The 12,592-nt window shown below is 47.7% G+C and overlaps 1 protein-coding gene across 1 annotated transcript; it reads right to left on the bottom strand.

Annotated features, from left to right (window-relative positions):
- Positions 1-1,355: 1,355 nt before the first annotated feature.
- Positions 1,356-10,021, bottom strand: LOC139070702 (uncharacterized). Its single transcript, XM_070553426.1, has 7 exons — positions 9,931-10,021; positions 8,629-8,766; positions 7,787-8,070; positions 7,544-7,609; positions 5,608-7,465; positions 1,411-1,460; positions 1,356-1,361 (listed from the first exon to the last, which is right to left on the bottom strand). The coding sequence occupies exons 1-7, from the start codon at positions 10,019-10,021 to the stop codon at positions 1,356-1,358; spliced, it is 2,493 nt and encodes an 830-aa protein (XP_070409527.1).
- Between the last annotated feature and the right edge of the window lie 2,571 nt (positions 10,022-12,592).

Raw genomic sequence — 12,592 nt, 5'->3', positions numbered from 1 at the left:
TACTTGGTTTAAAAATCTTACTAAAATAAACCTTAGAGGCTGCCGTATTGCAAAACCCAATCAAACTTGTTATGCATCCAAGTAAACATTAGCTTTGTAAATATTTGCAGATATGTTTAACAGATAGACATTTGTGAGCAAAAAAAAAAAAAAAACAACCATAAACTTAAATAATTTTTCATTCTTTATTGAAAAAACAACAAAATACAGGTACAGAAAGTGTGGGAAAATGATAATGTGAAAGTATTGCTCTTTTAATGTAATACTACTTATGTTTAAAAAGAAAAACTCTAAAAATGTCCTGTACAGTAACATGACAGACGAATAGTGGTCTGTCTGTCAGAATGTGCTGAACAGATTTGCTCTATCAAGAGGAGCCTTTTGTGTACGAGGTTCCCCTTGAATAAAAATGTATGTTATTGTAATATTGGTTTGGGTTATGTATTGCCAAATTTGCATGTAAATCCTGGACCAATCTGGAATGAAGAGGGTTGATAGAGGACAAACGAGTAAAGAAGAGTGGAAAATAAAAACAACTAGGAAACCAACATAAAAACAGCAACCAGCGGCTGCACCTGTAAAGAAACATTTCTAAGAATCATCAAGAAAACGTGGGATGAACAACTATAAACATGTAAACCATGAACAACAAACACCAACAAGCATGTGTCCGTGCGTGTGCTGGGATGTGAAGTGTGAGCCCTTGTTAACAATAGTTACTGCTGAATGAACACAAGAGAACATATAATCATTGGTAATGTGTGTGATGAGAATCTGACTCTGCAGTTCATTAGACACTCCAGATGTTCCTGTTATCTGCTGCTCACCCCTCCTCTTGGTTGTTTTTCTGCACACAGCGTGAATAGGTTCCTGTTCTCTGTTGAGATAGTAGCCATCCTGTTTAACCATATCTCAAGGCTGCAAGTCTGCAGTTTAGAGGATTGTTCAAACTTAACCTTGTACACACATGTGACCCCTCCCTGCTTGAGTGAATAAATCTAGCCGTCTCAAACTGAGAAATCAGAACACTTCTAGCAGCTGCTGAAGCAAGACGGGATCCTTGCATGAGAGCTGCGTGTTCCCCCTCTGCAGTGGTGAATCTTATTTTGACTGGTTTTTTGACTCCAACATCAACTCAGAAGCAGACATCTTTTTCTCCAATCGCTTCGAACCTGTCTTGGTCTTTCAGGACCAACACCCTCCAAGGATCAGGTGCACTCTGGTACCGCCCCAAGCACCAGGGAACCAGCAGACACCACAGAGCACAGAACCAACTCAGACCACCTCCCAGACAGCCGAGCACCTTGCTACAGATAACTCAGCAAGGCCACATCCAGAACTGGGCTGACACATGTCTACATCTGCAATATTCTCAAAACTATTTACAAAACAAATGGGGTTGTCACTTACCTTGTCATTCCTCTTACCTGTACTTTCCTTCTTGGAAGATGTTTTTTGACCTTAAAGGAAGAGAAGATTGTAGGTACAGCTGTGTCCTTCAGGCAAAGTCTCCCCTAAGAGATTCACATATACACACACACATCAGACAAGGTCAATTTCTGTATCTCAAAACCCACTGGTGCACCAGAGCACTGTGTGTGTGTGTGTATATATATATATATATGTGTGTGTGTGTGTGTGTGTGTGTGTGTGTGTGTGCTTGCGTGCATGCATGCGTGCGTGTGTGTGTGTGTGTGTGTGTGTGTGTGTGTGTGTGTGTGTGTGTGTAAAAGCCATGTGGAGAGTGTTTATTTATAAAGCATATGTTGTTAGGTTTTATCAAGAATCCAGACTTTGAAAATTTACATTTTAATTATAGTTTGATTTCTTTGGCACCAGTAGAATTTTTATTATTTTGTTAATTTCTCCTTAAATGCCTAACGTTTTAGTTTAAAATGAATATTTTTCATTCATCCCAATACATAGTTACTCATTAAAGACTGACAAAAAATAATTTGTTCATCAGAATGAATATCCATAGAATTAGATGGAAATTAATAACGTGATTGTTTCCACATCTAAACAGCCCAAGTCACAGACAGTTCAAGGGAGAGGGAATTTTTTTCTAGTTACACAGCAATGTAACATCTGTATATTATACAGCTAATGCTTCAATTTTTTCAATCTTAACCAAAATACCCTGGAGTCCGTGGTGAAGAGATGACTTTAAAGTGTTCACTGCACAAGCGGGAGCATGAATTGGGAGTCCAGCACACTCTTCTTTGGTTGCTTACCCAAAGGTCAAGCCTCTCTGGCTCACCTAGAGGAAAACTTCATACAAAGAACTACTTAAGCATATGGGGTTAATAGCTTATCATGGCCTGTAGTAAAAGGCCTAAAATTAGGATAAAGAGTAATACAAAATGCATACTTAATAAAAAAATATATAAAACCAAACACTTGAGTCTATCGCCTTATTGGATAGGATATGAACCTTTTGATAATCAATTTTATTAACTAATTTTCATTTTATTAAACTGCACTAGTTCCCATGAGAACAGGGCACTCGGTCGTGGCTCTTTGTGGAGAAATTAGTTATTTAGTCGCTCCCCACCACCACTATTTTACAAATATGCAAAAAAAAAAAAAAAAAAAACGAGAGAGTTTATCTGATGGCATACAGACTTCTGGAGACTAACATCAATCACTATCAACCAACTCACTGAGCTGCAGTATTTCTATGGTCAGGTCTCTCTCCGAGTCCGAGAGCTCCACAAGCGGTCAGCCCACGCAGCAGACAGGTGCCGCAGCAGTCAGAGATGCGCCGCGCTGACCACTGGGGAGAACCGGGTGGAAGGATGGAACACAGAAGTCTACCTCTGAGAGCTCCACCAACATGTCATTTCAACCCATTTTCAAAAATGCAGCGTTATGTTAAATGCGCTGGGTTTTACCCATCGACATATACCCTATTAATTTATCACATTTATATGTTATTTTACCCTATTACATTTAGATTTCATGGTAAAACAGTACATGTTAAAATGGTAGTTAGCTAGCTACTTTGATAAGCTCAGCTAGTGCAAAAGCGGCAGTTACCTAAAATATATAAATATAATTTTACTTACCAAAAAAAAAAGGAAGTGGAGACTCCTTGGACGCTCTATTATTGTAGTTAATACAGCAAGTCATTTTGTCCAACAATTTCACAAATAATATCCAAAAAAGAATACACAAACGCTACAACTACTGGTCTAAGTAAAAATCACAGAACAGTTTTCAGGCGAGACCGAGGCTCAGACTGAGGCTACTGAGGCCTTTCCATGGAACTAGCTCTGTGGTCACGTGGGTCTGATGCTGCGGTCACGTGGGTCTAATGCCCATTAATTATACAGAATTTTAGGGTTTTAATACACTTAAACAGAAGAGTGACAAAAAACTTTGCCCCCTCAGAGTTGTTATGAGTGTAAACTAGATCAATTAAACCTAAAACATGTTTTGGAACCAGGCTGTAAACACGTTTATTTCTGCAGTGAATTTGGTATTTTTAAGATGAGAGTCAATGAGGATTTGCTCTTTTCTGACACCAGCCCCCAGCGGATGAGGGTGGAACTTCAATTTATTTCACTTCCGCATTGGCCTCACTTTCAGACCCAAATTGTGGGGGCTTGATCATTGACATATAAATATTGGACAATGGGTTTCTATAGACTCCAATAATACGTTTTTGTGGTAAAATGGGAGGTGGCCACCACCACCATTTTGACCGTGTCACAGGTTCCGTCAAGCCCAGACAATTCCATAAAAGGGAAGAGAGGTGGAGCTGAGGGTGGGGCTGTAAGGCTGGGTCTGTGTGTTTCACGAAAGAAAACACGCTTCACAAACATGATCTGAAGCTTATTTCACGTGTTTGGGACAACTGGGTAGAAAGGATGGTAAAAAAAAACATTACTAATGATGACAGACATAGTGGGAATGTAAAAAAAAATAACGTAAATGGGAGCAGACGCAGTAGAAGTGATACTTTCTTTGGATCAAATACTCTTTACATACAAGGTAAGGCCAATCCTGAAGCCGAATAAGTACAACAAAACCTGAGAAATTTGACTATAAAGCATTTCTTTTGTGTGAGAAATACTTTACAGGCCAAACGTTTGGACACACGTTCTGATCCAATGCGTTGTCTTCATTTTTATGACTATTTACTTTAATAGATTCTCACTGAAGGCATCAAAACTTTAGGTTACTATCGTAACCCCAGTTCTCTGAGTAACATGAGTGAGATGTCTCACTATGGGATACGCCCCTACGCGGATTCCTCAGAAGCACTTATCTCAATACGCCAATCCTGATTGGCCAGTGACCGTGACGTACGCGTCCCCCTGCTACTATAAGTAGCAAGCGTCCCCACGCACGCACTATTCAAGATAAACACCTCTTCTCGCTTCGCCCAGCAAGAAGGGTTGTCTGGTGAGACATCTCACTCATGTTACTCAGAGAACCGGGGTTACGATAGTAACCTAAAGTTCTCTTTCTTAACATTCGTTTCGATGTCTCACTATGGGATATGGAGACTCCCGTATTGCCAGACAGCTTATCCAGCGATCACCAACCTACAGGGATACGTCTTGGCCCGCCAAAGACCCCACACTCAGAATCGTGTGAGTCATTGCAGGGACCGAAACATCAAGCTTATAGAAGCGTGCAAATGCAAGTGGAGAAGCCCAACTTGCTGCAGCACAAATCTCCTGGATTGACAGCCCCCAAAAAAGGGCCCAAGAAGCAGACAGGCCCCTAGTAGAATGGGCACTGAGCCCAACAGGTGCCTGAATGCCCTGACAGGAGTAAGCCATCGAAATAGCCTCCACAATCCAGTGGGAAAGCCGCTGCTTTGTGACAGGTTTCCCCTTACGAGGCCCACCCCATGACACAAAAAGCTGGTCCCCCCTGCGAAGGTTCTCCGTCCGATTCACATACTCCTTGAGCGCGCGAATCGGACACAGCTTGTGCCACCGCTCCTCCTCAGGAGAGGAGAAGGGTGGTCGGTAGAAAGCTGTGAGGATAATAGGAGAAAAGGAGCCCACTACCTTAGGCACAAAGGCAGGGTTGGGCTTCAGGGACACCTTCATGTCACCTGGTGCAAACTGGGTGCAGGATGGGTGCACAGAGAGAGCCTGTAAGTCACTAACTCGCTTTGCAGATACCAAAGCCAGGAGTAGCACCACCTTAAGAGACAGGATCTTAAGGTCCAGGCCGTCCATAGGTTCAATTGGAGGCCCGGAGAGGGCCGACAGCACCAAGGACAGATCCCATGAGGGCACCAGGGGTCGAGACACAGGGAGAAGCCTGCGCGCGCCCCTCATGAAGCAACACACCAGGGGGTGTTGACCTGCCAATTTCTTCCCAAAACCCAAGTGTCGGGCGGAAATGGCTGCTAGGTACACTTTAACGGTGGAGAAAGCCTTCTTCCCATCCAACAAGTCTTGCAGGAAAGACAGAATGACGTTCACCGGGCATTGGAAAGGTGAGACCTCCCTGCCCTGACACCATGCTTCAAACACCCTCCATTTACAGTCATATAGGGACCTAGTGGAGGGGGCCCTAGCATTCTGAATGGTTCGAATGAGTGCCTGGGGCAGCTCTGCTGACACTAGCCCACACCCCTCAGGGGCCAGGCCCACAGGGCCAGCCGTTCTGGATGAGGGTGGAAGATCGAGCCTCCTGCTTGGGACACCAGGTCCCTGCGAAGCGGCAGTTTCCAAGGTTGGCCCTCCAGGAGCTGGAAAATGTCTGCCACCCAATGCATGGCTGGCCAGTATGGGGCCACCAGAATGAGAGTGTGGCGCTGGGTTCGTACCCTCAGCAAGGTGGGTGGTATCAGGGCCACTGGGGGAAAAGCGTAAAGCAGTCCCCGTGGCCAGTCGTGCGCCAGCGCGTCCAGGCCGAGTGGAGCGTCTCGGTCGCGCAGGGAGAAGAACAGAGGACACTGAGCATTCTCCTTGGAAGCAAAAAGATCCACTACAGCTGTGCCGAACCGGATCCAAATCTGTTCCAACACTGCTGGATGCAGGCTCCAATCCCCGTACAGGGGTGTCCCTCTGGACAACAGATCCGCCCCCCGATTCAGAACACCCGGGAAATGGGTGGCTCTGATTGAGAGGAGATGCCTGCTGCACCATAGGATCAGTCTGCGTGCCAGCGTGTGTAACCGCATGGAGCGCAGCCCCCCCTGGCGGTTTATATAAGCCACAGTCGTGGTGTTGTCTGTTCTCACTAGGACATGATGGCTGGAGAGAAAAGGCAGGAAGCGCCTCAGGGCCAGAAAGACAGCGAGGAGTTCCAGATAATTTATGTGTGTCCCCCAGAGCTCTCTGCTCCACACACCCGTGACAGAGCGACCCTCCAGGAGCCCCCCCCAACCTGACAGGCTCACATCTGTCGTGACCACTTTCCTCACGAGAACCAACCCCAAAGGCACCCCCTGCACCAAGAGGGAGGGGTGACGCCAACAGCGGAGCGCCGCGACGCACGCTGCAGAGACCGTCACCCTGCGCGCTCTGTGGCGCTCTGGAGAGAGACCCAGAGAAGCCACCCAGCGTTGAAAATCTATCATGTGTAGATGGCCGAGTGGTACCACTGAAATAGCCGACGCCATGAGACCCAAAAGCCTGAGGCATAACGCAAACCGCACCGAATGTAGGCGGAAGCGCGCCAGGCAGAGCGAGAGCGCGTTCACGCGCGGTGTCGAGAGACAGGCCGTGAACGCCCCTGAGTCCAGATTCAGACCTAGAAAGGTTATTTTCTGGGAGGGGAGTAAAGCGCTTTTCTGCCAGTTTATTCTGAAACCCAGACCACACATGTGATGGATCACAACCAGCGTGTTTGACGCTGCCTCCTCTCTGGACCGTGCCAGCCGGAGCCAGTCGTCTAAATACGTGGCCAGCCGAATGCCCCTCCCTCTCAGAGGGGCGATCGCCGCCTCCGTACACCTGACAAACACCCCCGGGCTCAGCGAGAAGCCGAATGGGAGCACGGTGTATTCGTAACACACTCCCTGAAAGGCAAACCTCAGAAATTTCCTGTGTGGAGGGTACACGGGAATATGAAAGTATGCGTCCCTCAGGTCGATTGAGGTGAACCAGTCGTTCTGGTGAATCAGACGCAAAAGGGATGAGAGCGTGAGCATTTTGAATCTGTACTTTCTGAGGCATCGGTTCAGGGCCCTCAGATCCAGGATCGGGCGAATCCCGGTCCCTCCCCGTTTCGGGAACAGGAAGTACCTGGAGTAGGAACCGCTCTGAGACCGATCGGGAGGCACAATGCATATCGCTCCGTTCTCCAGCAGGGAGGAGATTTCTCCCTGAAGGATGTGAGCTGACGTCCCCTGGGCGTGGGAGAACACTACGCCGGAGAATCGAGGAGGAACAGAAGCGAATTGGAGCCTGTAACCTCTCGAAATGGTTCTCAGCACCCAACGTGAGGCAGATACCGCTGTCCATTCCTCCATGTGAGTGGAGAGCGGTGACACAGCCGTGACACACAGAGCAGCAGCTCCCTCCAGAGGTTGTGGGGCAGCGGTGCTCGTGGCAACCACTGCGCATGCGCGGGGGCTTTGTGCTTTGACGGCCCAGGCGTACGGGGACGACCCGTAGCTGGTGGGTAAGCCCACCTGGAACCGCTCGTGGGCAACATTTTTATTGATTTTTGCTGCACCCTTGACATTTTGTCTGGATGCGGCAGCGAACTTTTTAATGCTCCTTGAGTGTGACATGTTTGTGAAAAACAATGTGAGTGCTTGTGACGTGTGTTTTGAGCCGGTACAGCCGGCTGCACGTCCTGGCCCCACCCTGGACCGCTCGGGGACTCTGCCGGAGGGGATCCGTGAGTGGGGGGGAGAAAGCACCATGGCAACATCGAACAGGAGGAGCTGGCGAACGGGGAACTGCCAGCTGCAGCGTCGGGAGGGAAAGAACTCCGTCAGGCTGCCCTCTTCTTCTTCCTCACCCGCTGACCGCCGGGTCAGTTGGGTTGTCCCGGCGACGGAGCGGCCTGGTTGCTGGATCTCTGAGGCCAAACTGGTCGAGGCGCTGAGCCCGAAGGAGCTGGTTGGACAGCTTGAGGCTTCGGGCGCTTTGGGATCCGGAACTGAGGCTGGGCTCGGGCAGCTGCCTGAGGAAGGTTCGGCCGAGCCGGCAGCGCCGGTGAGGGCTTACGGGGAAGGCAGAGATGAAGGGCTTCATCCTCTTTCTTTTTGGCCTCACACAGTTGCTGCATTGATGCCAGGGCAGAGCCAAAAATACCTTCAGGCACGATTGGCATGTCCAAAATGTCCTCATTCTCTCTATCAGAGAGGTTGGTGAGGTTCAGCCATCGTGCACGTTCTTGAAGCACCATCATGCCCATAGCTTTAGCCGTAGCCTGGACCGTGCAGTGCTGCACACGCAGGCAGATGTCGGTCAGTACGGTGATTTCCTCCCACACCTCCGGGTCCGGCTTCGTATTCATGTCCTCACAGAGCTCGGCTTGGTACGCCGAGAGCATAGAGGAGACATTCAAAGCTCAGACTGAGATGGCGGCAGCCTTGTACGCCCTCTCGTTCAGCACCGACTGGAAGCGGTCCGCCTTCGCAGGGAGAGCGGGAGGCCTGGAGGAAGTTGCCGAGAGCCGTGGGTGCAGGTGTGCTGCAACCAGCGGTTCCATCAGCGGCATGCGAAGCATGCCAGCCTTCTCCATCCCCTCGAAGTCCAGCAAGGAGGCTCTTTGGACAGGAGACCTGGAGCTGAAAGGGTGTTTGTCCCAGGAGGACCTCACTTCTTGGAGAAGCTCCTGGAAGGCGGGAAGGAGAGGCATTGCCGCCCTTGTGGCCTGAGGCAGCTTCTTTCCCTCGTAGCGGGATCTGACAGCCTCAGTCACCACGGTGGGCCAAGGGATGTTGAGCCTGGTCGCAGCGCGTCGGCAGACTGACTGCATGTCCAGGTGGGCGGCCGGAGAAGCCGCTCCATCCCTGGGAGAGGACGGAAAGCTAGGCATGGAGGCCTGAGCGATGGGGAGAAAAACGTTGTCATCCTCGTCCTCCTCTGAAATGAGGAGTTCCGAGGTGTCCTCGTCGTCTCCGTAGTCCAACTCCAACACGTCCTCGACGGGGTGGCTCGGACCGGCCGGTTCGAGCTGGGAGCCCCAGCTGAGTTCGGCACACGGTTCCGGCTCCGGGAGGACATGTTCGCTGGCATCCCCAGGCGGTGGCCCAGGGGCCGGCAGGCAAGGGTCCTTCCCCGACAGGCTAGCTTGGCGCGCTAGCTGCCGGCGAAGGCTCTTCAGGGTGAAGCAAGCACAGCTCTCACATGACCCGGGGACTTCCAGTGCCAGCTGGGCGTGTTCCAGCCCGAGGCAGCTCGAGCAGACCTTGTGCGGGTCTTTGCTCGAGATTTTGTTCCCACAGGTACAGAGGCGAGCTCCTGCGCCATCGACTCCTCTGGTGGGAGGAGCGGCTTCCATGTGGGCTAACTGATGTGTTAGCAGAGAACGAACAGGTGCACTGGAGTGTGAAGCTGCTCGTTATGCCCCGAGCCTATGGTGAAGGTCAGGACAGAAGGACAGTAAGTTAACGTTCGGCGACGGAGAGAATATTAGCTGGCTCCGTCTGTGAACAGTTGAGCTAACTTACCTCAGAGATAAGCAACCACCGAAGCGAGAAGAGGTGATTGAATAGTGCGTGCGTGGGGACGCTTGCTACTTATAGTAGCAGGGGGACGCGTACGTCACGGTCACTGGCCAATCAGGATTGGCGTATTGAGATAAGTGCTTCTGAGGAATCCGCGTAGGGGCGTATCCCATAGTGAGACATCGAAACGAATGTTAAGAAAGAGAACTATGAATGAATGCACGAGGAGTTATGTACTTAACCAAAAAAGGGGAAATAACTGAAAACATGCTTTATTTTCTATTTTCTTCTAAATAGCCACCCTTTGCTCTGATTACTGCTTTACACACTCTTGGCATTCTCTACAGTCTTGAAGGAGTTCCCAGAGGTGTTTGGCACTTGTTGGCACTTGTTGGCCCCTTTGTAAATGGTCATGGTCATGATAATCAGGAAAACACATTGAATGAGAAGCAGTGTCCAAACTTTTGGCCTGCCTGTACTGTGTGTAATATATATATATATTGCTTGTTTGTCAGTTTGTCATACCCTTTTCTCAAAACATTAACGCCAAAAACCAGATGACATTAATGTCCTAAGACTCAACTGTAAAAGTGGAAGGAACAGTACCCTTGCAGTTGTTGCCCTTAAATGTAAGTGCTGTCTACTCTGTCTACTCTGTGAGTTTATGCAGTTCAACATGCCAACTTTCATATATCTATTTATTTATTATCAAATATTGTTTTTTTTGTCTGTTTTGACAGAATTGAACTTTTTAACCACATGTGACCCAACCCTTCCACAGATTCTTTAGCTGATGCCTCAGCGCTTCACCCAACTCCTCCTCTAACTAATGACATTTAACTTGAGACATCAGCTCCAATTTGCTGCTTTGCGTTGTGCCTTCTGCCCCGTTGTGCCTTTGAAAGCTGTGTTTAGTGGCAACATCAGCAACAGTTGCTGTTTTTATGTAGCATTTCAAAAGACTGTTTTTTAATAAGAAAACATGTTTCACAATTCCAACCTCCCTTTTGTGTTAAGCTCGGTGACTCCTTGTTTCCCCCCCAAAAATAAAAAAATAAAATAATTCACTGTGAAATTAAATAATTGTAGCTGACTTAGAGCTGGACCCCCCCCCCCCCCCCCCCCAAAAAAAAAAAAGAAAACAGAACAATCATTTCCTCATTTTAATGCCAATGTGTTTTTGTTTTTTCATGATCGGCTTCATCTTTAACACAGTAAACATTGGATCTGTCAGCCTTGTGTTAGTTCTGTCTGAGGGCCAATGTATGTGATGCTTATCTGCACAGATGGCACATTTGATGCCAGATATCATGACCAGCAAGCTGCACGACACCACTGCCAAAACGCATTACCAAGCCCACTCGCTGTCACGGTCCTGTTGTGTTACAGAACAGGAGCCTTGAGGCATTTTAATGGGAGCTCGCTCTCCCTTGAGATGGAAACAAATGAATTAGCCTCTTCTTGTTGTAACGTTAATCTGAATTTATGTTATTGACCTCAGCGATAGTCAGAGGCCCTTGTTGTTGATAATTATTCCCAGATAAAGAGAGGTGAAGGGCTCTTATTTTGTACTCTGCATAAACCTTGCATCACTATTCATGCTGGAAGAAAACTCAAGAGACCAAAAGCTTTTTGTGGATTTAATCCAATTTACAGGATGATACCATGACATAATGCCAATCTCCTTTCTCCCCCTTTAAAAATAAACAGCCTTTGACACAGTTCCTGGAACCTAAATCACCTAGAACCAGTTTCTGTTTGTTTGCCATCGTATATTTTATTACTCAAAATGTTATATGCCAGTTTGTTTTATTCAGGGTTTGGTTAATGAGGTGGAGCTCTGACAGGCAGGCGCATTAGCCCATCCTTCCAGGTCCAAATGATCATTTTCTAATCACAAAGAAAAGTAAGTATGGGGTGGTGTGTCTCAGAATTGATGATGGGAAATAATGAGGTTTAAAGATGGAAAATAATGAAGATCCAAAAGATCAGATGAGTGGGAGAGACAGAAACAGGACCACACAGAGACGTGAAAGAAGCAAATGCGAAAGCTAAACAAAAAACCCACGACTGTCAGCTCATTTTCTTTCACTCCAGAGAAAAGAGTGGAATTAGAGAGACATCAACAGCCTTCAGATTTAGCATTTTCCCATTCTAGATGGAGCTGCCAAGTAAGATTTATTGATTTGAAAATTGATGAAAGAATAAAGTTGGTATAGAAAACTTTTTAGGTGTGTTCTTGCTGTGCGTTATTTCTAATTCCATGTTGTCAGAATCAGAATCAGAAGTTTTTATTCCCATATGTGTGCCAAGTCACAACATTAGGAAATTGCTGCGGTATTTTGGTGCAGAAGGTAAGATAGAAAAAAAAAATAATTAAGAGATAAGCAAATATAAGAACTAATAAAACACTCATGATAAAATTATTAATGTAAAAAGTGGCAAGAGTTAGAGAAGCAGCTATCTCCTCCGTGTAGGTATTTATCTGAGTGTTTGTTGAATGGTTCAAGCACAGCATCGGGTCACGTGACTGGGACCAATCAACTTGAGTGGGCTGCCCTAGAATGTTCATTCAAAAGTCCAACTGCAGAGGGGAAGAAACTGTTTTTGTGGCGAGAGGTTCTGGTCCGAATGGATCTGAGCCTTCTGCCAGATGGGAGCGAGTCGACGAGACTATGTCAAGGGTGAGACGAGTCAGCTATTATCCGACCTGCACGCCTCAATGTCCTAGAGGTGTACAGATCTTGAATGGAGGGGAGTTTGCAGCCAATGACCTTCTCTGCAGAGCGCACGACACGCTGCAGCCTCTTCTTGTCCCTGGTGGTAGCTCCAGTGTACCACACGGTGATGGAGGAGGTGAGGATGGACTCGATGATAGCGGTGTAGAACTGCCTCATCGACTGTGGTGATAGGTTGAATTTCTTCAACTGCCTCAGGAAGTACATCCTCTGCTGGGCCTTTTTTCTGATGGTGGTGATGCTGGGCTCCCAT

Source organism: Nothobranchius furzeri, chromosome 1, assembly GCF_043380555.1.
Source record: "Nothobranchius furzeri strain GRZ-AD chromosome 1, NfurGRZ-RIMD1, whole genome shotgun sequence".
NCBI lineage: Eukaryota > Metazoa > Chordata > Actinopteri > Cyprinodontiformes > Nothobranchiidae > Nothobranchius > Nothobranchius furzeri.
The sequence above is the reverse complement of the archived record's forward strand: the minus strand, read 5'-3'. Positions and strand labels throughout refer to the sequence as shown.

Coding starts and splice junctions, on each gene's coding strand:
- LOC139070702 (XM_070553426.1), bottom strand. CDS start 10,021: ATGACCATGACCATTTACAAAGGGGCCAACAAGTGCCAACAAGTGCCA. Junction 8,767..9,930: donor GACTGTAGAGAATGCCAAGA/GTGTGTAAAGCA, acceptor CCCGCCTTCCAG/GAGCTTCTCCAAGAAGTGAG. Junction 8,071..8,628: donor TGCCGCTGATGGAACCGCTG/GTTGCAGCACAC, acceptor CGGATCCCAAAG/CGCCCGAAGCCTCAAGCTGT.